Here is a 27,823-nt window from a genome sequence, read left to right on the forward strand (position 1 = left end):
GAAAGACCATGCAATACACAAGCAAGACTAAAGACATTCAGAACAACGGAGAAGGAAACGGTCTAGTGGATCATGCTGCCAGTAAGCCAATGGCAATTTCTGAATGGACAAGCACCGTATTTGCTTCACTGGAAACAACGTGATTTGAGTCCATTAGCACATGGCCTGAAAACATTCTCCTAATACAGAATTCAGGGTCCATATTTCAACTTGTTTGCATTCCCTCCTCATTCCCCAGCCGAAAAAAAAACAAACAAACCAGGGGGAGACACTTGCCTGAGTGGCAGGGGGATTTTCACCTAAAAAACACCAAATGCACAAAAAGCAACATGTCCAGGGGGTGAATAAAGATCTGAAAACCCAGAAGAATCTGTACATGACCCAGCACATACAAGCTGGCAGCAGGGAAGGAGATGAATGCATAATAAATACAACAATAGCAAGAATATTTTTAAAAGCCACTGAGGTCCCAACACCGATTACCTTTTTTTTTAAACACAGATTCACAAACATGGTTTAGGTGTATGGGGCACAGATCAGTCTGGATGATGCTAGGCATCATGCGCCAATACTGAAGATTATCACTACCACCAAACAAGAGGTTTGGCAGAGACACACAAGAGTCAAACACTTCCAAAATCCAAGCTTTTACAGTTGCAATGCTTCCTTTTAGCTGTATCCAGGGCTCTTCTCTGGTGGCATTTTAAAAAAGTTACTGGAGGCAGTGATAGTAGCTTTCTCCGCTGCTGGTGTTTTCCCTGTCCATTCAGAGCTCTGGGATCTCAGAGATGGTGTTGCTGGTAGCTCTGACTCTGCTGCATCCATGTGGACAGATAAAGTTGCTGGAATAGAAAATTTCAGGGAAGGGGGAACAGAGGAAGAAAGTAGGAATGGGCAATAAAAAAAAAATTAAATAGTTAGAGCAAGTGATTTCATGGCAAACACCTCACATATATGTACTTTCGTGTAAGAAGGTGTTATTTCCCTGAGTTCCTACAAGTTACCCCACCAAATTCCATTGAAATACAGGTTCTTGATAACATTAACACCTTTGCCATAATGATTCTCATATTCAGAACTCCAAGCTCCCAGTCCACTAACTAGTTCCTTTAGTGAAAGTTCCTGTTGGAAATCAAGAGCTGTCCCATACTTAAACAGGATCAATTCATAATCACTCAACTGAAAATACTTTGATCTCTTTACAAAGACTCAGTTAACCCTACATCTGGGAATTTCAAAGTCTCTGACAGTTTGGCAAATTTCAGGTTGCAAAGCTCAGTTATAGAAGAAAATATACCTCCCCTCCTTACGCAGTAAAGGCAGTACCACAAACCTCCACATATATCTAGTATGGCAAATCACCATATTATACCAAGAAGCTACTCGCTAAGCTAGGCTGGAATCCATTCTCATTTTATCCATACAAGCACTACTTCAAAATGGGACAGGCTATAATTAGCAAGAGAGATTTGCAGATCCATAGCTCAAACCAGCAGCCACCCAAATTTCCAGAGGAGAGAAGAGTTTGCTCCCATTCTCAGTATCCTGAATCATTCAATCCTCAAAAGCAGAACAGGGCAGGAGAAAAAGAAAAGGCTGCTGTCACAGGAGTCTCTGGGGCAACCAGAAGCTTTCTGAACAAGCGCTTGCTTCAGTACGAAACATATCTCTCTTCCATTGTATTCTCACAATAGATAATAGCTGTTTGTGTGTTTTTATTACAAGTTGCCTCTGCTGCTCTTTAGCAGATGAAGGATAAAGAGGCCATAACAAGCTTCAACTAGTGGACTGATTGCTTTGAAGTTTAAATAAAAAGCTGATTCAATGCTTCAGGTTCCCCACTCAGTAGATCTGGAACCCAAACAACCCTAATTCTGTACATTCAAAACAGTGAGTCATTCCCATACAACCACAACAACACAGCTGATAACAGTACATTGCATATTCTAGCTCTAGCCCATCAGCTTCCTCCATCTAAAGGTCAGATAACACATGGAAAAACAATGAAGTCCTTTAATAATCACCACCAATACTACACTATGGGGCCCTTGCTAGCAGTCTCCCCACTCAGGCTCTCTATCTTTGCTCATAAAAAGAAAAAAAAAAACAGCAAAGGACTAAAACAGGCTTCTTGCTGCTGGGTACCATCATACCATGACAAAAGGTGAATTCATCGGCAAGAAACAGGAGAGAGAAAAATCACAAAACTGCTACTACTCATCAGGCTGTTCTCTGATAAGCAGTTTCAGAGGCTGCTAACTGGCACTTTTTAGAAGTTACTATTTTTCACAATCTAAGTGTGAATACATGACAAGGCAGACAAAGATCTACTTATGCAGATTTTTACACCAGACTCACTGGGACTGGACCACAATAAACATTAAAAGCATCAGTGTAAAGCTGGACAATTGTTCATCATTTATTTCACAACCATCTATACTTGTGGCCTCTTCTGACAAACCAAAGACAGACATGACAATCTTCATCATATACTATGACAAGAATAACATTTTATACAGTATTTATCAGACAAGCTCTGCTGTGCCATTGGGGACATTAGTGCAACTCTATTTGCACTGCAACAGAAAGTAATTACACACAAGTACACTATCTGTGCCTTCTGAAGGCCCTGTCTTACATCACTGAAAATTTGAAGGACCTTTATCACAACAAACTTTCTTCCTCCCTAGGCACTGGCCGTTGGTCACCGAGTCAAATGAACTTCTGGTCTAATCCAGTACAGCCATTCTTACTTCCTCCAGATTTCCTTATTCTACTCCCAGACTACACCAGCCAGACCTTTGTTCTTACCTGGTGAGAGCTTTAGGGCTCGCATACTGCACAACTGTGTAGTGTGGAAAGCATTTTCATTTTCAATCTCTCTCAACACAGGCGTAAGTTTGACCAACTTAATTTTGATAACAGTCACTTCCTGAAGTGCAAATAAATTCTGAATTTGCTACCCATATTTTGTTGCTCTCAACAGCCAGGCCTTTTTCCAAAACACTATTCTTTAATCTCTATCTCAGTTACACTATTTAGGCCTGTTAACCTCAAAGCGCAGTACTACTACCAGAAGTTTAATGCTATAGCAATAAAATAGAGACCTAAGCATTTCTGCTACAGTAATGCGTGGTTTTGGATGTTCATACAATGGTCTCTGTCAAAAGATGCTTTACCAGAACCCATAAATACCCACTTACATAAAACTATGTGAGAAGACATGGAATAAACTTAGCTTGCTTCACTCCCAAATAAATGTATCTCTAGTTCCCTTCTCAAATTCCTGCAGCTAGAAGGGAGACAGCATCCACATCTCGTATGCTTTTTATTAGAATCTTCTGATTTCAGCCAAATTCAACTCAAAACTTTCTGTAGATGATGGGGGGGGTGAGGCATTAGGGGAAGATTTGTAGCTGCATGTTTAAGAAAGAAGCTAAATTCATCACAATGACAGGGGAGAGTGTTGGCAGAGATTTGAGCTATTTATTCTTTTAGGAAAATCCTATAAAGAATGACACAAGGAAGCCTCTATCTGCAGTCTTGTTCATCACACTGGTGAGGAGCCCGATAACAGATGTATGCAGTAGTGTGATTTAGTGCCGGGAGCTGGCCCCTGATGTGTATTAATACAGCGGCAAAGCGGAACGAGCCCCTCTTCATCACTCATCTCTATAAAAGAGGTGGAATCCGAGATGGCCCGATGTTCAGCAGAGCAAGCCCATTTGTTCTGCTGACTGATGGAGCCAGCTCAGGCTATGTCCTTCACCTCCATGGGGCACCCAGGTTGCAAAAAAAGGAGATCACTGAAGCAGGACCTGGTCAACAAGTGAGACGAGAGCAATTGGACTCAGCTAAGATGTTATTTAAAGGTGAAGAAATCCAGCACTCTGTGCGCCTGCAGTGACAGGCATAGGCCTGTGTTCTGATCTACTTGTGTTTCATCTTTTGAAGAAGTAGTAAAACACCACAAACAAAAAGCCTCTGTAGTAAGAAAACGAGGTTGCTGTGACTCCTTAGGTACAGGGGAGCCCCAGTAAGACATTTATGAGTGGACGAGTAGATGCATGGCAAGGGAGAAAAATCTGTAACTATCTCAGCAATGTTTAAGCAGAAGAGTCATCAGTCAATTCTACATTATTGCAGAGTAATCCTATATATTTCTTTAGGCATTAGTAATTCCAGACAGATCACCTTTGACAGAAATAATATCAGATTTCAGAAGTTTCCAAGTTACATCCCCAGGTTGTGCTCCAGCTACAATTGGAAGACTGCTGTACTAAGTCAGCTAGAACACAGTTTCCGCTACACAATCTGAAGGTTTTTTCCACAAGTCAGTATTATAGCAAACCTGTCCATAGCTACTACCTTTCCTGGGGGTATTTCTAAATAGGGTCTAAGTAAGAAATCTTTACCCTTTTTGACCATGAAAAACCTTGCAGCACTTTTCTCTTGATCACCAGGCATCCTGTCTGGATTCCAGTAACCACACTCTTCTTCCTTACTTTGTAACGCATACTCTAATTTTCTTCCCCTCACCCTTAAAAGGAAAAAACTCTGAAACCCCTCTGCTACTGTCGTGGTTTAAACCCAGCTGGCAACTCAGAACCACACAGCCACTCACTCACCTCCAGCTTTCCCCTCTCCCTGGGTGGGATGGGGAGGAGAACTGAAAGAATGTAAACCCCATGGGTTGAGATAAGAACAGTACAATAACCAAAGTACAATATACTACTACTACTAAGGAAAATAACAAGGGGAGAGAATATAAAACTAAAAGGAGAAAGGAAAACAAACAATAAACAACAGTGATGCACAGTACAATTGCTCACCACCTGCTCACCACCAGCCCGACCCAAGCAGAGATCTGGGGCCTTTCAGGTGACTCCTCTCAGTTTATGCACTGGGCATGATGTGCTGTGGTACGGAATACCTCTTGGGCTAGTTTGGGGTCAGCTGCCCTATCTCTGCTCTCTCCTAGCTTCTTGTGCCCCTCCTCACTTGGTAGAGCATGAAAGACTGAAAAGTCCTTGATCAGGGTAAGCACTACTGAGCAACAACTAAAACATTGGTGTGTTATCAGCATTGTTCTCAGGCTAAAGCCAAAACACAGCACTGCACCAGCTACTAGGAACAAAATTATCCCAAACGAAACCAAGATTCCAGTGGTTGGTTCCACCCCAGGTGCAGATTCAAGTCTTCAAAAAGTGTCCCTGTACAATTTGCCTAGTCAAGTAAGTACAACATACATAGTATTTTGAAACATGTAGGCATAGAAAGAGATGCTCTCCCTATAGAAAGTGACCAGCAATGCAGTACAGAATATAATCTGAACAATAAATTAATGGATAGGTAAGAGGGGACAGTGAGACACTAGCATTTTACCAAGAAAACCTAGTATTCCCAGAAGAAAAATTCTGTGGCTATGGATATGCAATTTTACTAACTTTCACTACAGAAGTTGGCATATCCTATCATGGAATAGTCAAAAGCCAGGAAAGAATATCCTAAATAAACATTCAATAACAAATTACTTTTGCTGAGCAACAGATTAGTAATTTTATTTTTTTTCCTCTTAATTTTTAACACAGAACCTTTCAGACAGTCTGTAATCCAGATCTGTGGCCTGGAAAACCAGCACAACTTTCTTCCCTCTTCCATTATTCTACTGTCTATCCAACAGTCTAAGGAAGAAACCTAAACTTCATGAATAGGAATTAATCACCAATTCTTTCAGTCTTCCCCACTGTTTTCACACCACCATTTTTCCCACGAGCTTACCCACCTTCTTGTTACTGAATTACAGTAATAATTTTTTAATAAGCTACTTGGAAGAACATGGGTCACTTGATAGTAGGCAGAATATTTCAAGAGAGGGTAGGGTGAGAGGCCAGAGAAAAGTCTGCAAAACTGCTCTGTGGTCTGCAGAGTAAAGCTTCTTCAGCTCCTGGTAAGTAATCAGTCTCTTTCCAGAAATATACCACATGAAAATAAACCAGCATTTTAATTAGTATGTCCCCAGAGCAAGAAAAAAGTTATTATTTTCATTCATAAGACTAAGACAGCTCCCAGGGCCTCACTCAGTGAAGAGACAATGCTAAATTTCTGTTCCTGGAAAAGTGCCTAAAAACATTCTGAAAAAGGGCACCAGAGCCACCAGCTAATGTCAGCCCAACACTGAAGGAACACACTATGAACAGCAATCACCTTCTTATTACCATGTACTGCATAATTTAAGAATGGTGGAAATAACACCTTATGAAGAAACATATTACCCACTGTATAATGACACACTGTAAATTACATTAACGTGCTATAGTGCCACTTTAGTAGGCAGCTTTTGATACTATGAAAAACCACGATATTCCCTCTCACGTGTTGCCCTTCTCACACACGTTTCAATAGTTCTAAATCAAGGTAATGATATTTTTGACTATTGTGACTGGCACTTTGCTCAAGAGAGACTTCAGAAATGCTGGCACACAGATATCAGGTCACCTGATGTTGGGCTGGACATGGACGCTGCAACTGGCTTCCGTTTCCTCTTGATGTCCCTTGAACATGGTGGTCCCAGGTGTATATTTGCTTGCCTACAGAGAAATGAAAACAAATAAAACTTTGTTCTAGTATCACCTTCCTGTAAGACACTGGCCAATCACCCTCCAACCTATTCAGGGGAATACCCATATTCCAACTGTCCATATAAACTTTCCACTACAGCAGTAAGTTCACAAAGTTAGGAACGCAAAACAATCTGATGCATTTTCAAAATTATTATTTCCTTATCGAAGTGCTGTGACAACAGCTGAACTAGCTGATGGCAATACGTGCTTGCTGCACCTGTAAACAAGCTGAAAGGCTTGTCATTAGGCAACCAGTCATTATTAACTGGTAAGTCTGAAGCTTGCCAATGATCATCAGTTTGGCCATTTGCCAATTAAGAAAACCTGCATTATTGGGACTGACTTGAACTGAGCACTTCTCCAAGTTCTAGATGGAGGAAGAAGAGAAGTTTACTTCAGAAAAGACGGTCTTGGGAGCAAACCAGAGAACTTTCTCAAATACAATCCATAATGAATAAAAAGTGTAATTTAGCAATGATGTTGGGTTCAAATCCCTCCTTTGTCCAATATACCAGAGGTTTTTTGGCATGTTCCTTGGTCACTCTCTGCATCAGATCTGATGCGCAAAATGCAGAACTGGAATGCAAATAAGATTGTGAGTGCTTATATACTGCAAAGATTGGAACCATATCCATTTTGATGATAAAGTGCTGAAAAGCCTCTGTATCTTTAAAGCCTGTTATTTAATTAACAACAACAACAAAAAAAATCCTGAAAGTTTAACAAACATTTATCAAGTACTGAAATCTTCTGCAAATAACAACAGGAAAAGTTTATGGCTTTGTATTTCCATGCCAAAAATCTACATTTTTTTTTTTTTAAAGGCAGCATATTTATAATAGATAGTTTTTGACACTGTATTTATGCAAAATCGAAGTGTACTCTTGTAGCAATACAGAACAGTGTAGGGAATACAAAAATATTTCCCATACCAGTCAAGACTATAAATTGTTTGAATGCTGCTGGGTCTGCTTACTCACATGTAACAAAGCACAACCACAAAGAAAGAACTATCTAGTCTTCTCTCAACTAAAACTCAGAAGTTCTACAAGAAGTCAAAAAAAATCTGTCATCGAAGTTTGACATTAAGGAATAGCTTCAAAAATTTTTAAGCTGTGCCAAGTTTCACTGACAGCCAGTTTTTCAAATCTGGGAACGCATGTTAATGTAACCAGACACAGGAATCTCCTGAAAACATGAACCAAATAAAGGCTATCAAAAATACCAGCACACCTACAAACCACATTTTCAAATCTCGAGTTTGTACACATAAGTGACCAACCTCAAAGTGACTTCACATATGCTATGAGCATTGGGGCTATACAGCATTGTAGCCCAGTCCCACCATGTAATCTGAAACACTTAGGCACACACATAGCCAAAGGAAAAGATAGCCTCAATCAAGTGGAACTTCATGTTTTTATTTTGCATCAGTGACACAGTATTAAATTACTAACTAGATGGCTACATAATTATATATAATAATACAACTCATTTTATTACATGATAATATCGTTCCCTTTTTAATTTTATAAACTTACACCACCATTAGCCATCTGATCCTTGGTGGAGAATCACTACAGACTAGGAAAAAAGTATATGCTATCAATTTTTAAGACTTTATGTAATCTTTTCCAGCTCACAAGTGTTAAAAACTAGATTTTAAATAAGAGCTCCTGCTCTCAGCTCCATGCTCAAACTATTATCTACCCTTACTTCATTATTACAGGGAGGGTGGAGGGGGCACAGAATGTGAATGAGAACCTCAAAATGCCTTCTTGTTATGAAAGTAAAGGCAAATCATACTCTAGCTGGAGACTAATAGCAAGGACACTGCATCTAGCAGGCCTGCCTCTAACACACAAAGGCTCAGAGGTCATAAATTGTCTCTGTAACATGTATTTCATTCAGGTTTATCCTTTATTGATCACCCACACTTCAGTTAGTAAATCAGGAACGTATTGATTACGGACTGGCTCTGACTGACCTGGTGGTAAAAGTGTCAGTTTCAAGTGCCTGGTGCACTTTACAGGCACCATAAATCTGCATTTCCAGGTGGTAAGTACCTTGGGAGAGAGAGGAGCAAAAGAATGCATGTAGGGACGACAGTCCTTATTAAGACATGGACTGAAAGACTGTCTGAGGTATAATTTGTGAAAAATGAATTTTTTGGGTTGGTAGGACACTTTTCAATCTAAATTTCTAATCACTAGCTTGCATATTTGTGCTGTATCAGTAAGAGAACAGAACTGGCGAATCCCAGTTTAACAGCAGACTCCTAGGAACACCATCACCAGGAAAGTCAGGTCATGTGAAGCACACAACATAGTAGTGGACAGGCTGAATCATAAACTGTGAAAATCTCACTGACAGGCTGTAACCATTAATTAGCTTTTCTGCCAAAGTTGAAACTTAACAACTTTTCTGAACAGTTTAAAAATTACTCTGAAGTAGAACAGAACGGGGTTGAGAGGAAAGGCTGACAGAAAATGCACATCTGTGCAGTCACAAAGCCCTCTGTGAAGAATTCTGAGGCACAGAGCTTCGTGGGGTAAAAGACGTAGGCCTACAGGGGAAGTTTAGATTGGATATAAGGAGGAAATTCTTTCCTGTTAGAGTGGTGAGGGCACTGGAATAGGTTGCCCAGGGAGGCTGCGAATGCTCCATCCCTGGCAGTGTTCAAGACCAGGTTGGACGAGGCCTTGGGTGATATGATTTAGCGTGAGGTGTCCCTGCCCATGGCAGGGCGGTTGGAACTAGATATCTTAAGGTCCTTTCCAACCCTAACTATTCTATGATTCTACGCCGAGAAACCAGAATGGCACTTTCTCTGTCCTTACCTGTTTTTAATCTCTTCTGCTAAGCTTCTACACTTTCTCCGATGTTGCACAAACAGTACCAGAAAATAATTCCCTGGTTACTTTTGGACTATAGCTGGTTGATCATCATAAAAAAAAAACAAAGCTGCAGTGCCCAGTCACAGCTGGAGCTGCCAGGTGACTAGAGACTAATGTGAAAACCTAGTTTACAGTCTAAAGAGGACTGAAATTCTAACCTGGGAAGAGAAAAAGTAGAACACACCTGGAGAGACAAAGCACGATCCAAAGTGCAGACACATTCACAGCTGCAATATTATCCAACTAACACTGCAGGTCCTCACTGTCAGGAGTTAGTGAATTACAAATTACGTATGTATAGAAAAAATTATTTTATATTGAAAAAAGTTTACAGTGTCTTTCTGACAGTGTTTGGATTTGTTTGGTTTTGTCTGAAATCACAAGCTAAAGAAATTACCCAGGATATATGGATTTGTCTCTTGTTCTTAACATGAGACCTGAGGTACATTAAGGTACCTGATTCTACATGCAGGTCACACTGGAAAAAAAGCATGCTTTGCTATGCAGAAAACTGAGATTCATTGTTGTCTCTAATGTGTCAAAAGTAATGTTTCCTTTCTTTTTCACTTATTTATTCTATGACTTTTTTTTCTTTTTTTTAAATGAATTTTAATTGCAGAAACCGGACTCCTATCTTACTCCTCCAGTTCAAGGTGACCACATGCTGGACATTAGGGTCACAGGAGGTTGCCACTATTGTACATCCACCACAGGGTTTCAACAGAAAATTAGGATTGAGAGGACAATCTGTGGCATACAATATGGAGAACAAGCAGACACTAGCCCACAAAGACCCTTACTGAACAGCATGAGGCCCCTGGAACATTCACTGCCTGTGAAGCAAAGTCTAGATTATAAAGCAATCTGCACATTTTAGAGTAAAAAATACCTTAAACTTACAATGGAGGTCTCAGAGAAGACTACAGAGCTGTGACAGTCTGGGGCCTTCTTGAAGGCGGGAGGCAGAGGGCACATTTGGGGGTGTATGCCTCTCACTGTAATCTTACATCATCCAGCTTGTCTACTGACAATCTTTATTTCAGCTGCATCCTTACAGGAAGCAAAGTACTTGGATTATGTAGTTAAAGTGAGAGGCAGTCATTAATCTACTGTCATACAAACAAGGGATGTTATTATCCTCATGTTAAAGTAAATGTTCAACAGAGACAGCCTCCTAACAAGGATATTGCTACTAAAACTCCACACAACTCAGCTCCTGCTGTTGTGATGCAATATTCCCAGCAAACACTGGCCAAATAAAAGGCTCTTTCTCTAAGCCCCTACCTGAGGCTGTTGATGGTAGCTTCACAAAATTAATAGTGAAAGCAGAATTCTTCCTCCTCTTTGCCTATAAAGACAGCTGGGCACCAAAGTCTGATCTGCACATAACATGTGCAAATCAGTACAACTTGTGCATCCGATCTGCATGCAAAGCTTCCACACACACAAGTGGCTCCTGCTGTCACATCACACTGTAGATACTTCCTGTGAATAGGAGTCTCTCCTCTACCCTGCAGAGCCTCATGGGAGAGCTTCCAGAGCACCTTTTCAGATTCCAAAAATCACAAACAGGTCAGCTCACTTCTTAAATTATCCAAATCTCATAGGCCTTCATGCAGCAGCTGACTGCTCCCCAAGTAAGCATTGTAATGACATAGCAAATTCCATTACTAAAAAGTCTGTGTGTGGCAAATACAAGTGAACATGTTTTCTTCTTGTTTTCCATGTTAAGTGTTCTAAGCAGAGACAATGTGATCCCATATACTGCATTCTCAATTTTCATACTAAATTACATGATATCTTTTCCAGAAAGAGTCCCAGTATTTGCCATACATGCTGAGCACATGGATTGGATAACGGCAACATACTTTAAGAAGAATAAAGCAATAGCAGGTAAACAAAATTCTGAAGCTAAGGGGAATTTATTTTCAGAGAATTAGGATTCACCAAAATGGGAGCATTAGGCCTCAGACAATTGCATGTGACACTAGGCTGGTAGCTGTTGTTCACTGCATGCCTGTCAAAAGAATTCAGTTATATCCCCAGCTGGAATATTAGCCAGGCTTTAGCAAAGGAAGACATGACAGTGTTTGTTACTGCAGGGATTCCCTGTACTTCCACATACTTGGGTAAGAGTCAGAAATATCAGGATCTCTGCAAAGATACAGAAGAAAAAGAATAAGATTTACTTTGATGAGCATACTTCTAGAGATGGAACTAGAATTAGAGACATTCAAGCCTCTTCACTCTAACCAAATCCAGGGTGTGAGGCAGTTCACTATATGACTCACCCCTTTAGATCTTTATCCCATGTTCCAGTAAGATGAGAGCCTTGCTTCTAAATCCAATTAAACTCTAGGTTTACAATTGACTTCAACTGAGAGTACATGCAAAGTGATTTTCAGAGGCCTCTAACATAATTCTTCAAAATCTCCACCTTCAACATCTACTTGCTATCTGAGGTGCACTTTTCCTATGACCTCCAGTGAGAGCATTTAATTGCATTTTTCACCCATAACCCTATTTTCAAGGCAAGGCAAACAATAAATGGCATTAGGGAAAATTTATCTTCTACTTTCTTCTCTTATTCTACCTGCTATTCAAAATGAAATTGAAGGGAACACTGGCTCTAGGCTCTTCTGAAACTCTTACCCTCCCTTAAGGGAATAACAGTCCATCAACCAAGAACCTATAACATCTTCCCACTGACAGAGCCATTGAATAACCAAAATCTAATGAAATATTCCACTTTAAGCCTGTACAAACCCCTCTTAAGTAGGGTTCAAGAAGAAATTCTGTTCAGATCACTCCTTTCTCCAAAAGAGGCAAATGGGCAGAAGAGAAAGAGGGGAAGGATCACTTGCCCACGCAAGTCTCTACTTGCTTGCTTTTAGCAAGCCTGCATGAAGCCAAAACCTTAACAGACAAGACATGATTAGCAAATGCTTTGTGCTCTTAAAGGAGAGTAATTATAGGCATGTGAAAAAAGGAAGAGATCCCTGAGGTACTCTTCCTTGCATGCCTCCCAAGAGGCAGCAGGGCCATTAAAAATTCCATGATGAAGAGGAAAAAACAGCCTGGGAACAGCCAGGAGGCAATACAGCAAATTAATACACCAGCCGTCCCTCGGGAGGGCTGCAAGAAAGCAGGAAACTCTCCTCACTTCACAAAATAAAATTATACCACTAATGATAACAGTCACAACACACACAAAACGGCTTCTAATGATGGGTGTGAAATTCCCAGTGCTGTGCATACACTTTGAATGAAATTTCATCACAGACATAAAGCAAGAAAGGTAATCTTGGTAGTGTACAATTTATACAGCCTCTCAAATAAGACTTCCCAAAGAACCCTCCACATAGGCCTTTCAGTGTCAAAGAGGAGGTTCTTGAACACCCCCAACTGTGCTCAGTATTCTAGCCTTCAGCTCTGCTTAAACAAAGCACTGGGTTACAAGTCTTCCAGATGAACTGCACCAAAATCTGCCATTGAGACAAAGAAAACATTTCCATGGGAGAGCGAAGACTCCACCTGCCTTTGAGTTAGCAGAAACTAAGCAGAGAGAGGTAATTTTGCATGGCACGGTAGAGGCAGCAGGTTGAAGAAATAAGATGCCCAAACCATCAAGAGTTTCTTCTCTAATACATTTCATATCATTTTCAAGGGCTTAACTCCCCCCAACAAACCATTTTATGACTAATTTCTGAGCAGAGTTTCTCCACGATGAGGTGCAAGCTGTTAGGAGCTTACCAAAGCACAAACTACTGGAACTAACTCCATCCATGGCAAAAGAAGATGATGTTAACTGGGGACCAACTATTGTCACAAAAATGTTTTCTGTGAAGGAACAATTTCCTTCTGTGCCCTTGACAGCATCTTTACCCTTGACAGCATCTTTACCCTTGACAGCAAGTACCATGTACCAAAAAGTTCAATCCTTGCCACATAGATGGGGCTATATAACGTTCATTCTTCCCACATTTCTTTCTCGTATAAAGATTCTTGAGCACATTTCACATGAAAACAGGAACTAGTATCTCAAAATACAGGCACTCAAAACCACACCTGCCTCTGGGATGGGACAACTTCTCTGCCAATATTCTGTAACAATTCATCAGGGATTAGTAAGGCCAGCGCTCAGCTGCTCATTTGAGAAAGGAACTAAGCATATATTCATTGGTTAGCTAGACTACATTATTCAGCCAAAACAAGCAATCATGATTCCTCCAGGTTTAGAAATCCCTTGCCATGCCCCTTCCAAAGCTACTGGTTATTTGCTGATGATCATAAAGGTAGAGACTTCACCCTGTTTAATTTGTGACCAGGATTTGTCTAGCTCTTCTTTCTAGAAAACAAACCTCTGTAGAGCACCAAGTAAAACACTAAAGGCTCTAGAAAGGTTATCTTAGCTGTAAGTGAAGACGCCGATCTTCTTGCTTCACAGGCACAAAACATCCCCAGAGCACAGCAAAAGCCCCAAAAGCAACCAATTTGCTGATGCACAATCTTCTGAATTCCTTTTATTCTCATCCAGTTGAATGTGTATGAGCGGATTTCTTCCTCCCTCCCCCTTTCCAGCTTTAACATGCTGGCTACAGCAGCATGAGGTCATGGTGCGACATCACAACTCCCTGCAGAAGCCAGTGGGAGGAGAGGCTTTGCTGGGTGGGTGCCAAGCTTCCGTTCAGACACATACAACCTCAGTACATTTTTCATGCTCTATTTGCTAATTAACACAAAAAAGAAAGCCATGAAGCTGAAAGTCCAGACGTTTCTTTCAGATTTGGTCCTTCATGCAAGCACATAACTAGAACTGTTCCCCAGCCAAGGCTTTGCCTCCTTGCATGGGAAAGAGCTCAAGGGCACCTTACCTTTAGCCAGTCACCTGCAGCACAAGAACAGGAGTCACCTCCAAGGCCAACACTTGAATTTAATTCAGGTTTAGTCAGCAGAAGGCGCCTGAATAGCATATTAACCCCAACTATGCAGACTCAAATATAGCTCAGTGTTTGGCCAGGCAAGATCTAAATTTCAGCAGTAGAGAGAGATACCAAGCCATCAGAGGTCACCTCAGGTGAGATCTGAGTCTGCCTAGAGGGTCTATTTTAGGCACCCAGAATACCAAAATGCCTCAGCATGTCACCCACACAAGCGTGTCAGCACTTTGCATCTCATCTTGTTCTGATTTTAATAGTGGGCAACAATACTGTCCCCTTTTGTAGCTATACAACAGTTCTGCAGCAACCCACAATCCAGAACAGATCATGTTTACTTCTAAAAGCACAGTATGTTCTGCCTGCCTGTAGTACACTGTTTCATATACTCTAAACACGTGGTTATTGGGATTCTCAAATAAGCTGCATCCATACATTTTATGCTAAATTTGAACACAGACCTCCTAGGGAAAAGCTGATTAACTTCCAGATCCACAAGCATTGTTTCAACCACATAGTAGTACTGAAGATAACCATGGGAGGGAAGTGAGACAACCCCAAAAGAGCAGAGCAAAGGAGTTACCTGGCAGTGCAGTGTGCTGGTGAGCATCTTCGGTGGGAAGCATCAGCAAGCACATCCAGAGAGTACAAAGGAGATAATGGATTGAACTGTAAAGTCAAGAGATTTTATTTAAGCAAAGCATTAAAAGCAAGAATCTTCAGGTACAGCCACTCAGATCTATTCCCTGTAGCTGTTCATACAAGTATAAGGAGACCTTTCTGACACATCAAGGATGAGACAAGGTGAGGACTGACTCTCACTTCAGACAAAAAGCAAGCACAGGGTGCAAATCTCATAACCATCTTCTCACAACAGACAGCGTTATAAGCATGCTCCTCTTTCAACTTAGACTATTAAAAATGACGGTCAACTTTGAGCATACTCAAAGTGTTCTACTGCTGCATGCCATAAGCAAAAAGTCTGCCTCCCATTCATGAAGCCTATGTCTACCATCACATTGTAGAGAGAAAAGTTAGTTTCTTCCCACTTCCCACAGAGAAGTTCTGGTATTCTCTATGGTTGCATGGATCACTGAAACAAACTTCTAAAAGACTTGGGCCCACCAGGTTCAGTTCACAAGGAGCTCCCAATTCATTCCACAGCAAGTGAGCTCCTCCTCCCACTCCCAACCCACCTCACACGGTTTCTCTGCAAACTGCTTTAAACAGATTTCTCAAACACTGCAGAGTCAGGCTAGCCTTAGATCCTAAGATTAGACAAATCCTGAAAGCATTAAACCTGTGTAAAACAGCTCATTGTAGAAGATGCAACTCTGAAGTTGTTTTTCTTTTTAAAGGTCAGGACAGAAACTGAATAATCGAGTCAAACAATGCATGAAGCAAACTTTGCTCAATATGCAAATACAAGGTTTAGACTGATAGTTTCTCTGGGGTACCTGCATCACACTTCCATTCAGCATTTACTCTTTATTCATAATTCACACCTAAAGCAGGAAATTAATTTCCATCTGCTTTGCAAAGTGCTACCACAACCTCCAGAACACCTTTCTTGTATTACTAGGATTGCTGACGCATTTTAAATAAGGACAAACTAATAATCCACAGCTGTAGCAGAACTCATCATAAAAGCTATCTGCAACTCCAGAACTCAGTCCCAGGCCTTTACCTTCAACCCTTCTGAGAAGGAACAGGCACTATGCACAACAAAGCTGCCGCTGACGGGGAGCTTCTCCTCAAGCTGGACTGTTAGTTTACTGTCAGTGAAGTAACACTGCAGCTGCACAGCAGGGGAGAATCACCAGTAAGCCTCCACAGTCAATTCAAGTTCAATTAAGAAAAACAAAAGTAATTTATTTTGGTCATTTTAAAGCTTATGTAGTTATCATTCTTCTCTTTAGCAATGTAAAAGCAGTATGCGAAATGCTCTCATTAACAGGAAATACACAGTTGCACAAAGGCCTGAAAATTATTTCTTGCCATGTATGTACTTTTAATCACCTGAAGGAGAAAATGGATTTCAATCCTACTGCTCACCAGCCAAAAAAACAACTTGCAAAGGAACAGAAAGGGGCGTGCATGGCTAGGAACTGTGTTGCAACACAACTGCTCGAATGGAAGATCCTTTTGCTTTCTGCAGTTAAGAACCTGAGCTCTTATATCTTCAGTAAAAAAGCCTCCCAGCACTGGAGCTATGAAAGACCCACTGGAAAATACAGTTCAGTTACAAGAATGCCTATTTCTCTCACTTACTACCTCTTACATTTTCCTGTTATAGCTGTTATTTAACTGCAATCAGATCAGAATTTTTTTCCCTTCTTTGTTGAAGAGACTATCAGGTAAAAGCCTCAGTCAAACAAGGCAAAACAAAACATTTAAAAAGAGAAAAAGGTTCCAATTCTTATGGCATTTTGAGAAGTCAAAACTTCTCATGCCAAGAGGCATTTTCCCTCCCAGTCACTGTCAGAAAGGAAGGCCTACACACTAACCTGAAACAGGAAGATAAACAAAAGGAGTTCCTGAGCTATTCAGTTTAAACAGACAATATAATGCCCAAGACATGGGTTGTGTTCAAAGCCCAGAAGACATCAGTTAACAAAATGAGAAGGGACAGGGCTGCCTTACCTCATGTGCACAGGCCACAGTGTGCGGGAAATCGGAAGCCGGCACTTTATTCTTTCTAGAGAGAGGGAAATCAAGAAAATAAAAATGGTCGAGCAGAGTCAGCTTACCTGGTTGCGATCTCTCTTCCCCATGGATGGTAACCAAAAGCTGGAAGGAGGCAGAGTCAGAAGGACAGGAGGGAGCAATGCCAAAGAAGGAATAAACACAGGGGGCAGGGGATGGTTGGGGGTAAAGAGAGAAGGGGAAAGAACAAAGATGGAGAAAGAAGGAGAAAGATTAAACATCAGCAGGACTCATTAAAAACAACGAATTACAAACCTAAGGAAGAAAACTGATACCAACACCTGGTGAAGGGTAGACCCACTGCACTATAGTTAAGAGTGCAGTGGGTTCAGCCTACATCCTTACCTATCCATTGCCCAACAAGAAGAGCATTGGAGAGATGCCAAAGGATAGGCACCATAACTATTTTTGGTGCTGACTACATTTTAAATATGCTAATTGGGGAAGGAGACAGAACATCAGAGAGAAAGCAATTTTGTGGCTGCCTTGTCAGCATCATTTCTGCAGCCTGGGTATGTGCTCATAGCATGACTCCACACAGAAGCTTTATAAAAACCTAACATATAGGGCTCAGTCTTCTCCTACTGTGCAGAAGATCTGCAGCTATTGCAACAGCACACTGTAATGCAGGAGGAAAGAAAAAGCTGACTGTAACCAAAGGGACATTTCAGCAGAGTCCATACAATAGGGTAGCCTTACAAAAGGAAAGTCAGCAATTGCAAAAAAGAAAACAGAGAAGCCAACAGTGGAAGACTGCCTCCCATTCCACACATCACTGGATACTTAAATTACCACCCAGCTCTTCATTCCCTTCAGTCCCAGGAGGGAACTGTAGCTCTTCCACCCTTCCCAAAGTTCTACACAAGCTGTTAAGGGCCTTACTCTTTCTGGCGTGGATCACTAACAATATGACCTAGCCTCTCGGTGCCCAGAGTGCTCATGGAGGTCTCCTGAAACACAAAGACAGGCAAAGGGTTGCAGATTCTCACACAGTGAGTAGGCATAATAGTTTGCTGCTGCCAGTAGAAATAGATCTTACTCCCCTGGGCCACATCCTATTCTTCCCAGCCCACTCTCAACTAAACATATTCATTCTCTCCTTTTAGATCCAAACTTGAGCTGATATAACTAATTAAAAAATAATTTTGTTTTATTGGTGGGGCTTGTTTTTTATTTTAGTGATAACGGTTGCACAGGGCACACCAAGGACTGGACCAATACAAAGTATGCAGCATAAGAATGCAGTCAATAACAAGGGAAATAGCTGAGAAGTACTTATTTCCAGGTTGCTGGGGTCAGCTGGGCCAGAAACAAGCCAAGTGACAGGACATGACACTGTCATACTAAGGACAGGGATTCAGCAAGTACAGGTAAATGAAACTTGTTTCATGAATGAAGATTTGGCCTTTCTGGAAGCAGCAGGACCTCTAGCAGCTAAAAAGGCAGGTCGAGCAGAAGGAACTTGCTCTGGGAACACACTTTCCCCTGCAGGACACTGCTCTGTGTATGTGTTTGATGCTGGCTTACACGTACACACACCACCTAAAGCACCAACTACTCATGTCTGCATAGCTACTACTTCCAAAAAAGAAACACAGTTTGTAGGAAGGGTCTGAAGATGAGGGTAAAAAGCTTTCACAGGTTAAGATTTGTTTGTGCCAGGCACATAGGCAAACCATACTCAAAGTCTGGGGGCAGTTGTAGCAGCAGGGGTGAAAGATGGGCTATTTGTTACAGCAGGAAAATTATTAACTTCAAGTGCCGTAATGCTTAAATTTACCGTTTATTACTGTGTAAATTACAAGCCATACTTTTGGTAATTAGCAGCTCGCTGGCGGGGAGCTTTGAATGAAACTCATTATTTATGATTACAATTTAGAGAGAGATGGGGAAGGGGGAACAGTGACCTCCGCTGTAAATGACAAAGATCCCTTTAAGGTGATGAAGATGAATTAAACAAGTAAATATTATCCTTCTCATTTGGATCATTAGAGGTGCTGCCAACAGACCCAGTCACTTGCAGGTGGCCCGAGGAACCCTACCCAAAGCAGGTCTCTTGCCAGATGAGGATTCATATTTTAAATCTGATTACAACTAAGCAAAGTGAGTAGAAGAAAGAAGGGTCAAACAAGGATCTTTCAAGTGTGACTGAACAGACGGAAGAAGTCACACTGCTCGCCCCTCTTAACACACCTCGCTAAGAGACTCCCTGAAGCCAGTCAGTTCAGAACATATGCAAATATTTTCAAAAGCACAGAGCTTTTCCGAAAAAAAAGAAAGCCAAACACAGCCAACATCTTCCTTCTCAGAAACATCTTTCACAAAAGCCAGCAGCACCTAACACTCCAAGATCTAGACCCAACCAGATGTATCCCTCCCTCTTCTAGACAGGCATCTACAAAGTATTGCTTAATTCCTTTAGAAACAGGACTAATATTTTTTGTTGTTTGCCCTACATATAATAAACGTAGTCAACGGCTTTAGGTAACATTGTCTGCAATACTGCATATACCCTTTATTCTTCTGTTTTTCCACTAAAAATGCAACTGCTAAAACCACCTTCCTTTGCTGCCATTCCTATCAGTCTGCTTCTCTATCAAAAATTTGGCTTTCCTTTACCTTTGAGTCACCTCTCTGTCCTTGTAGTCTCAAATTATGAGCACGCACAAGTCTTATGCCACCATCATTTTCCCCTACATTGTCTAAAGCTTCTTGATATTTATGCTCCCTGTCATTCATCATCAGACCTCCTTTCATATTGCTTTTAGCACTGAACAACTGCCTTTGCCACTCCAAACCTGCCTTAAAATCCACTTAGTCACTCAATCGACTTCTGGCAGTCAAAGCAGTTAAACAGATCAAACAATACACGAAAAAACCTGTAAGTGGCCTCTTTCTGCAGAAAACAATTCACATGATATCTTGGAACAGTACTTCAGGACAGATCAGCATTGGAAATACAAAATTATTATCTTGCAAAAGGTAATACCTTGCCAACAAGCCTTCTCCGACCTTTTCGGAGACAACGGGCAGCAGCTCCTGGAAGGCGATTCAGGCGAGCATGAAATCCTGAAAACCAAATCCAGAAAAACTGAGCAATGAATACAGAAGATTCTTCCTGACAAAACCACCAGGAAAAACAATTCAGTGGTCAACTCAGATCCTCTGTCCCAAATCTTCAAGAGGTAGATATTCCCATTTATTCACAAATCAAATAACACCTCTACTAAAAAAACAAAAACACCAAAAAAAAAGACTCAAGAATGTGGGCAGCTGCTATTCTAGTATACTCTCCAGTAGTGCAGATATTTCTGATGGGATCATGAAAAAAATACATATCACTAGTATGCATTTAAATTGCAGAGCCTGTGACCAGAATCTATTCTTGCCATCATGTCAAAAGTTCTCAAACTCATGGCATTCCTTATGGACCTCACCTCTCTGAGCTGGCCGTGAGGGCAAAAGGAACATGGAATCTGAGAGCTTCTCCAGGCCAGAGTCAATACGTTCCACTTCAGATCGGTGGTCAGCTCCCCACTTGGGAAGAAGGTTGGGGACAGTGAATCCTGGAACACATTCTCCTTCATAAAACCAATCACTTTGCTCATCATCTCCTAAAGAAATGGGATGGAATTAGCCACAAGTAAGATCAATGTGCCCTGTGACAACCCCACAAAACATTACAGGTAGTATTCACATTTCTGGATGTGAAACAACTGAAGTCTCATTAGGAATTCCTTCCTGAAGAGCCTTATATTTGTATTCCATTTCAATGATCTGCAGTAACTACGGGGCCTCACTAAATGCTTTAAACTATCCAACTCATCAGTCTACAGAATTTCCCTATAGAACAAAGCCCTCTTTATAGACCTGCCTAGGGCAGCTTCAACACTCTGTTGTGACTGCATCTCATCAGCCTCAGTTCAATGTTGTGTGATGTCTTATGCAGAACTCTTTCTCTGAAGTAATTACTGTGACAGAGGTAGAGGCCAATCATTTGGCACACGTTATAGGCTGTCACAGGAGACACTTCGCAACAGAAGACCAGGCTCACAGAGCAAGAAAAAGAAGCATACTCACTAATGAGAAAGATCCCTAGTCTCCTAAGACAGCAGCTAAGAGGAAAACACACAGGTATTAAAAATGGTCATTCTGACTGTAAGTCCTAACCATGCTGTGAGTGTTTCTCCATCAAAATTTCTTATAATCTGTCAGAACTACAAACCTCTTCAAAATTAGAGCAGCAACAGAAGTCATGACCAAAGTTCCATAAAGCAGGGTCACTGTAATTAATGCAGCTGCAGTCTAAAAATAACTGCATCATTCATGGTAAATCTGCCTCACCAGAAACAGAGAGCAGTACTGCATGAGCAGCATAAGAAAAAAGCAAGAAGGTGGCAAAGACCCTGACTCACATAACAAACAATCCCATGTAATTGCAAGGTACTTCACATTGCCTTAAAAAAATAACACACCTGACTTGGGAAAACTCTCACTTGCCTACCACTAAGTCCCAAGTCAAGCATCTCCACCTACTCTCCTTTCCTCATGAAGTTATACTCTTTCTCACTGAAGTCTATTATGCATACCTACACATCTTGCCAGACAAGAAAAAAAACAGAAGAAAAAGAAAAAAAGGGAAAAAAAGCCTGACCCTAGTAAGAATGCTGCAATCTTTCACATAACAGAAGAAGCAACACCCAAAGCCAACTCCAAGCAACAACAGGTAAGACAGTCAGAACACTTCTTCCCAAAGCTATGACATTGCTTTTTATTTCTGTGGTATGTCAGCTGACCTACCACGCTTGTAACAAATATATTTTAAAATATAAATATCCCTATCCATCTCATAGTAATGTTGGATAGTAAAGTGTTCAAAATTTGTGCAAAATTATCACAATTTTGGATCTACCAGCATAGCGCACCCTCATATCTCGAATCACTATTTTCATAAGACAAACATTAACAATTAGGGTCATATGCTAATACATCCACTACGAGATATCACAATGCACCAAAATTTACAATGAAATTATAAACTAGGAGCATTCTCTGCTCACAGAAGTGCACTGGTAGCTAGAACTGCAAAGACAGCCTATTTAATTAACACCAGGACAAATATTACATGACGTAACCTCAAAAGAAGTGGAGGGGGACTACATTCAATTGAAGTACACTGCTGGCTTAAATTTCCTGTTATTTACTTTGGAATTGTACCAGAAAACTACTTCTAAGATGATGATCAATGACAAGAAACCCAAAACCTGACAGTTTTGTATTTTCTTCATCACACTGGAGAACTATTGTTTATTATTTATGACTAGAAATGGCCAAAAAAGGAAAAAAAAAAAAGAGAGAGGGAAAATGAAAGGGAGATGGTTTTTATTTAACTAGAAAGTGCAACATTTTTTTATCCTTTTTAACGTAACTGCAAGCTAAAACATCTTGTCCATAAAGCTATTACAATATAAACTGTTTGAACAGGGGCCTGATGGGTAGGATGTCACACCTCTTCTAGTACCTAGACAAGGGAGGCTGTAATTCAACTTTATTTATTTATTTAAGGAGTATATTCTATGTGCTGTATTGGGTATCCTACTTCCAGTAGCAGCCAAGAGTTAATATCTAAAACGGGGTATAAAACCAGAGCAAGTATATAGGCCAAGCATACAGACAAGCATATATATACACACTATCCAGTCTACATCAATATTGTCCCAGGTGATGAAGTAAAAATTCAACACTTCAGTCACCACCCAGCTTCACCATCTGATACACAAGTGCTCACTAATTTCAGTCCCCCCAGAACAGTCATCAGTAAAAAGAGAGGACAAAAGATTCGACTTTTCTGTTGTTTTTGAAGGACAGGAGGCTGGCAACAAAGGTCAAAGTTGTCAAGGCTGATATTTGAAATCCCTAATTTTCAGGAAAATATTATAGCCACCTAAGATCACAATAGATCAGCCCTACTGCCTAACATACCGTCAGAAAACATGTAAGCATATTTGCTATCATTGTGTTGTCCTCACACACACATACCTGGGTCAGTAACAAGCTAGTAAAAGCAGCATCTCCTACTGAGTTATTGATATTACTTCCTTTAGCATTCATATATTCCCAGAAGATATCTCATCCAAATCTTAGCTTGTGAAATGAGATTGAATCAGAATGCACACCAGAAAAAGCTGCACAGAATTGCAGGTCTCTAGGGTCACATTCCACCTGCTCCTGAGTGCCTGTGTACCTACTACAACCTCTTTTCATTCTTACTTCTTCCATATTCCCCATGAACTGGACACTGGGCTGTCACCAATAAATAAAACGGACTACATTCCACACTCAAACCTCCTAAGAAACTATTTCTGCAACAGACACTGAAAATACTAGACTCAACTAATGTACATAAGAGTAAGGGAGGAATGTGTATTTAAAGAAATAAAGCCTAACACACACTGTGGTCTTCCTAGCACAATCTGTTAGGTGACTTGTCAGTACTAACTGATTTTTTTTTCCACATCATCTCTCCCTGCTCACAGAGAGAAACAACTAACATAGTCTCTAACAGAATGCAGACAACAACTAAAACACGTATAGAAACAAATCATAAACTCTGGTCTTTATAAACAGCTCTTAAACTTCTCTTGTATTTCTGTGCCTTTCCATCATAATAGCTTCTTATGTTTCAAGTATTATTGATCCAATATGCAAACTATCTCAGCAGGAAGAGTGCACTGTTATCAACCTTTGTAGCCCTCAGCTCACTTCTTAACTTCTATGCCCTCCCAGACACTGGCCTTTCTCCCATACTTCCCTCTCTATCCCTCTTCAAACACAGATCTTTTTCTGTATTTGTGAATAAAGTAAAAGAAATTCCCCATCAACACATGAGAAAAAACAGACAGTTGTTACCTTGACGGCCCTCATCATTGGTAAACAGGCCAGCATCACTGCTGCTGCATACACTGCTGGTTTCACTGGAACAAAAAACAGAAAACCCTATTGTTACAACTGCAGCAGATATAAAACAAAAAAACACTTTATTGCATTTTACTAGCTTCTTTGAGCCCAAAATACTCTAGCTATCTCACAAAAAAAAAAAATGCATTTCAGATAACTGGCTTGGTCTAGCATGGGGCGTAATTGCTTTCTGTTAAAATCTAGCAATGCTGCACCACTTGAAAAAGAATCCTGTAGCTAGTATAGTTCTAAGTTATCAAAAAGTAATTAATACAATGGCATTTGCCTCAGGTACTAGAGTTAATAACCTAACTATGACAGTGTCTGGAATACTCACTAGGAAATTAAGTGCAGCCAAAAACTCTGTCCTTGGGTCACTTAACAGCTAACTGAAAACCCTCTGAAGTTTTCTACTTCAGATTCCTTTTTCTCAAAATGTTATACAGGTACATAAACTTCCCCTTCAATCTATGGCAACTTTCATTTTATTTGGAGGGAAGAGTAGCTAGTACATTTACAACTCTTTAGCTAAATACCTTAGCACAGCATGACTTGCTGCTGCTGCTGAATGCAGCCTCATTACAGAACGCTTTCCATTTGCTGACGCAGTTACAAAAGACTTAATTCTTGAACCAAAGAATTAAACTAGAAACTAATGTGTAGAAAACCGTTAATTGACTGTAAAGCTGGATGAATATCTGTAGCAGATGTACATGCTCAGGTCAGTCCCAAGCATCTGATGGCTTTAATGCTGATATTAAATCAATCTTTGGACACTGAGCAATAATTCCTCTGGATTTAGTGGAGAGATATCAGAACAAGCAATGCCCATCCTCCAGCACTAAGGCCCTAGATGCAAACATCAGATATAACTCAGCACTAGAACCAATCTCTGATCAGGGCATGCTGTTAGCACCTCTGGGTCCCTCTCTTTCAGAGAAATCGGATCATACTAAACACCAGTATCAACTGGATAGTCCTTGATTCAGAAAACTGAATGATGAGCGTCCACAACATACGTCACCCTAAAGAATTGCAGGCAGCTAATAAAAACACATCTTGTGAGCATAATACTGCTCTTAGAAAATACACTCCAAAGCACAGCCAAATCAAACCATCATGCTGGATATCTATAAACTCTGCATCTTCATCATTGTATAAAGGCCATTTAAACCTAAAGGATGAACAGTTTGTACATCATTCCCACATTTTAGTATGTAAATTAATATAAAATTCCAAATCAATTCCTTACAAAGTCTGGCTATCCAGTCACCCTCCCACATATACACCATAGCAATGAAGGCCAAGGACTGAGAACCATGAGTCATTTGTTTCATTCCTAGCTCTCCTACCAACTCACTGTATGACCCTGGGCAAATCTCTTAGCGTGCCTGCTTTCCCTTTTGAAAGCCTGGATTAACAGTCCTCACAAGCACCAGATGTGAGGATTGAGTGACTGCTTCATAAGGGTTTTAGCATCGCAGAGGAAAGGTGCCTGAGAAAGGAAAAAGCATTGTCAAGATTCCAGATCATATCAAGAGTATTTTAAGCATCCTGTTGTACTGAGAGCTCTCTAGTTCCCTATAGGTACACATTACTGCCAGTGTTTCATTGGAACAAACTTTCACAGATCTCACCCTCTTTACCACCCCTTTTACACTTCAGGGCTGAACATAAACTAGACTCCCACACAAGCCTCTCTGCAGGTCCAGTAAGCACTGATTAATGACCTCCACTTGCAAAGGAGGCTACTTACCTTAACCATGAAATAATGAATGCTATTGATTCAACAAGCTACTGCTATAGAGTGTTATTGATCACCCAATCTTTGGTTAAAATGGTCCTCATTTAGCAATTTCACTGTCGTAAACACCTGGAGCAAAGCATGCTTGTAATTAAATAGTTTGGGGGAGTTAAAGTGAGAGCTGATGGACAGAGATCTCAGGTTTCCCCCATTTATTCTTTTGCCTGAGCTATTGTTTGTGTCAGGAGGGATATTGATTTTCTATAAAAATAAGAAAACAAGAGGCACTGAGGGGCTGCAGAAGGTCAGTGTGGGCTGGAGAAGGAGGGGAAGCTGAATACTCTGTCTTTGTCACTTGCCTTCCAAGGGAGAGGAATTTTTTCTTTAGAGAGACTGACCTCCAATTCATCAGTTTAAGCCAGGCTCTTGACTGCCACTGCAGGCTGTCATCGAAACAGCTCCCTTCCAAAGGGTAAAGAAATTACTTCACGCTCACGATGAGCACTGGTTATACTTCCAAGCCACAATATTGTAATGGTTTTGACTGAGATAGTTAAATTTTCCTCATAGTACCTCATGGTGCTACGCTTGGATTTGTGACCAAAACAATGTTGATACCACACTGACACTTTGGTTACTGCTGAACAGCGTTTAAACAGTGCCAAAGCCATCTGTTTCTCACACTGCCCTACCAGTGAGCAGGCTGGGGGTGCACAAGAAGTTGGGAGGGGACACAGCAGGGACAGTTGACCCCAAATGACCAGAGGGATAGCTCATACCATATGGCATCATGCTCAGAAATAAAAGCTGGGAGAAAGAAAAGGGGTGGAGTTTGTCTTATCAAGTATCCGTTACACACAAAAGAGCCCACTTTCCTGGAGATGGGTAAACATCTGCCTGCCTTCTTTTGCATACCTTTTGCTTTACCTATTAAATCAACTTAACCTCAATTCACAAGTTTTCCCCCTTTTACTCTTCCAATTCTCTCCCTCACCCCACTGGGGGGGGGGGGGGGAGCAGGCAGCTGTATGGGGCTTAGTTGCCTATCCAGGTTAAACCACAACAAATACATCAGCATCAAGCCAGTGAAGTCACACAGCATTGGTGGGTCAGTACAGTCCCCAGTCACATTAGAAGTTATGGTACTTGAGAGCAGATTAAACAAACTGTGCACATCTCACTAGTAAGCACACCATTCCATTCACAGTGATTTTTTTCAGACAGCTCTTGCACTGTATTTTGCTCTGCCCTCAAGCCAAACCCAGACCATACTGGGAATACTCAGCTTAGACCAGCAATAGGAGGAAATTCAGTACTCAATATATAATTTGCCTTTGCTTTATTATGGCTGCAGGGAATCTCAAAGCATTAAGAGACAGAAGGGCAAGTTACTTCTAACAGTCTTAGCAGTTCATCATCACCTTTGTACAAATACACAAATGGCTACTTCAGCTAAGACCACTTGCTTCCTCTGTTGTTTCCAAAATCATTTACAGATCAGTCTTTAAGACATGTCATTACCCAATTTAGAATAGCCATTGTTCCCTCCTCCTGTGTTCCTGCACATCCTTCCTTCTCTCAATTTCTGTTCATCTCCTGCTATGTCTGGCAAACAATTTCAAAGAATTCATTTTATGAACACTTTGAATTACAGCTCTGCAGCACATCTTTCTCCTGGAAAAGACTGGGTACTGTCCCACAAGCAAGCTAAATAAAACTACCTCATCATTAAGGATCTATATCCAAAGCTTCCTCAGTGAATGACAGTTTATCTACTGAATACAGTAGGGTTTTGATCTGACTTAGGATGAGGAGCCTTTGGAAGGCAAAGAAATGCTGGTTATTTTAGCATATACAGAGATTCATTCCTATATAACAAAGAAAAGCAAGTGCCAGTAGAAGGGAGGCAAAAGGTGGTAAAAAAAAACAAAAAACAAAAAACAACCTGTAATTCTGAAT

The 27,823-nt window shown here is 40.8% G+C and overlaps 1 protein-coding gene across 4 annotated transcripts in view; it reads right to left on the bottom strand.

The window, feature by feature from the left end:
• Positions 1-256: 256 nt before the first annotated feature.
• Positions 257-27,823, bottom strand: part of GPATCH2L (G-patch domain containing 2 like) — a 31,782-nt gene continuing 4,215 nt past the window's right edge. For 2 of the 4 annotated variants that reach the window (XM_057428481.1, XM_057428480.1), the window contains 8 exons: positions 24,073-24,137; positions 20,601-20,777; positions 20,153-20,232; positions 18,046-18,113; positions 17,101-17,155; positions 15,041-15,126; positions 6,499-6,590; positions 257-842 (listed from right to left, as the gene is read on the bottom strand). In XM_057428481.1, the coding sequence (XP_057284464.1) occupies positions 670-842; positions 6,499-6,590; positions 15,041-15,126; positions 17,101-17,155; positions 18,046-18,113; positions 20,153-20,232; positions 20,601-20,777; positions 24,073-24,137 (796 nt within the window). In that variant the 3' untranslated portion in view covers positions 257-669. Of the gene's footprint in view, positions 843-6,498; positions 6,591-15,040; positions 15,127-17,100; positions 17,156-17,207; positions 17,248-18,045; positions 18,114-20,152; positions 20,233-20,600; positions 20,778-24,072; positions 24,138-27,823 lie in introns of all 4 variants that reach the window. The other 2 variants (XM_057428482.1, XM_057428483.1) reach the window with 2 other exon arrangements.

Source organism: Pezoporus wallicus, unplaced genomic scaffold (genome assembly GCF_028554395.1).
Source record: "Pezoporus wallicus isolate ANWC-B61680 ecotype Strahan unplaced genomic scaffold, APGP_CSIRO_Pwel_v1 contig_3486, whole genome shotgun sequence".
Taxonomy (NCBI): Eukaryota; Metazoa; Chordata; class Aves; order Psittaciformes; family Psittacidae; genus Pezoporus; species Pezoporus wallicus.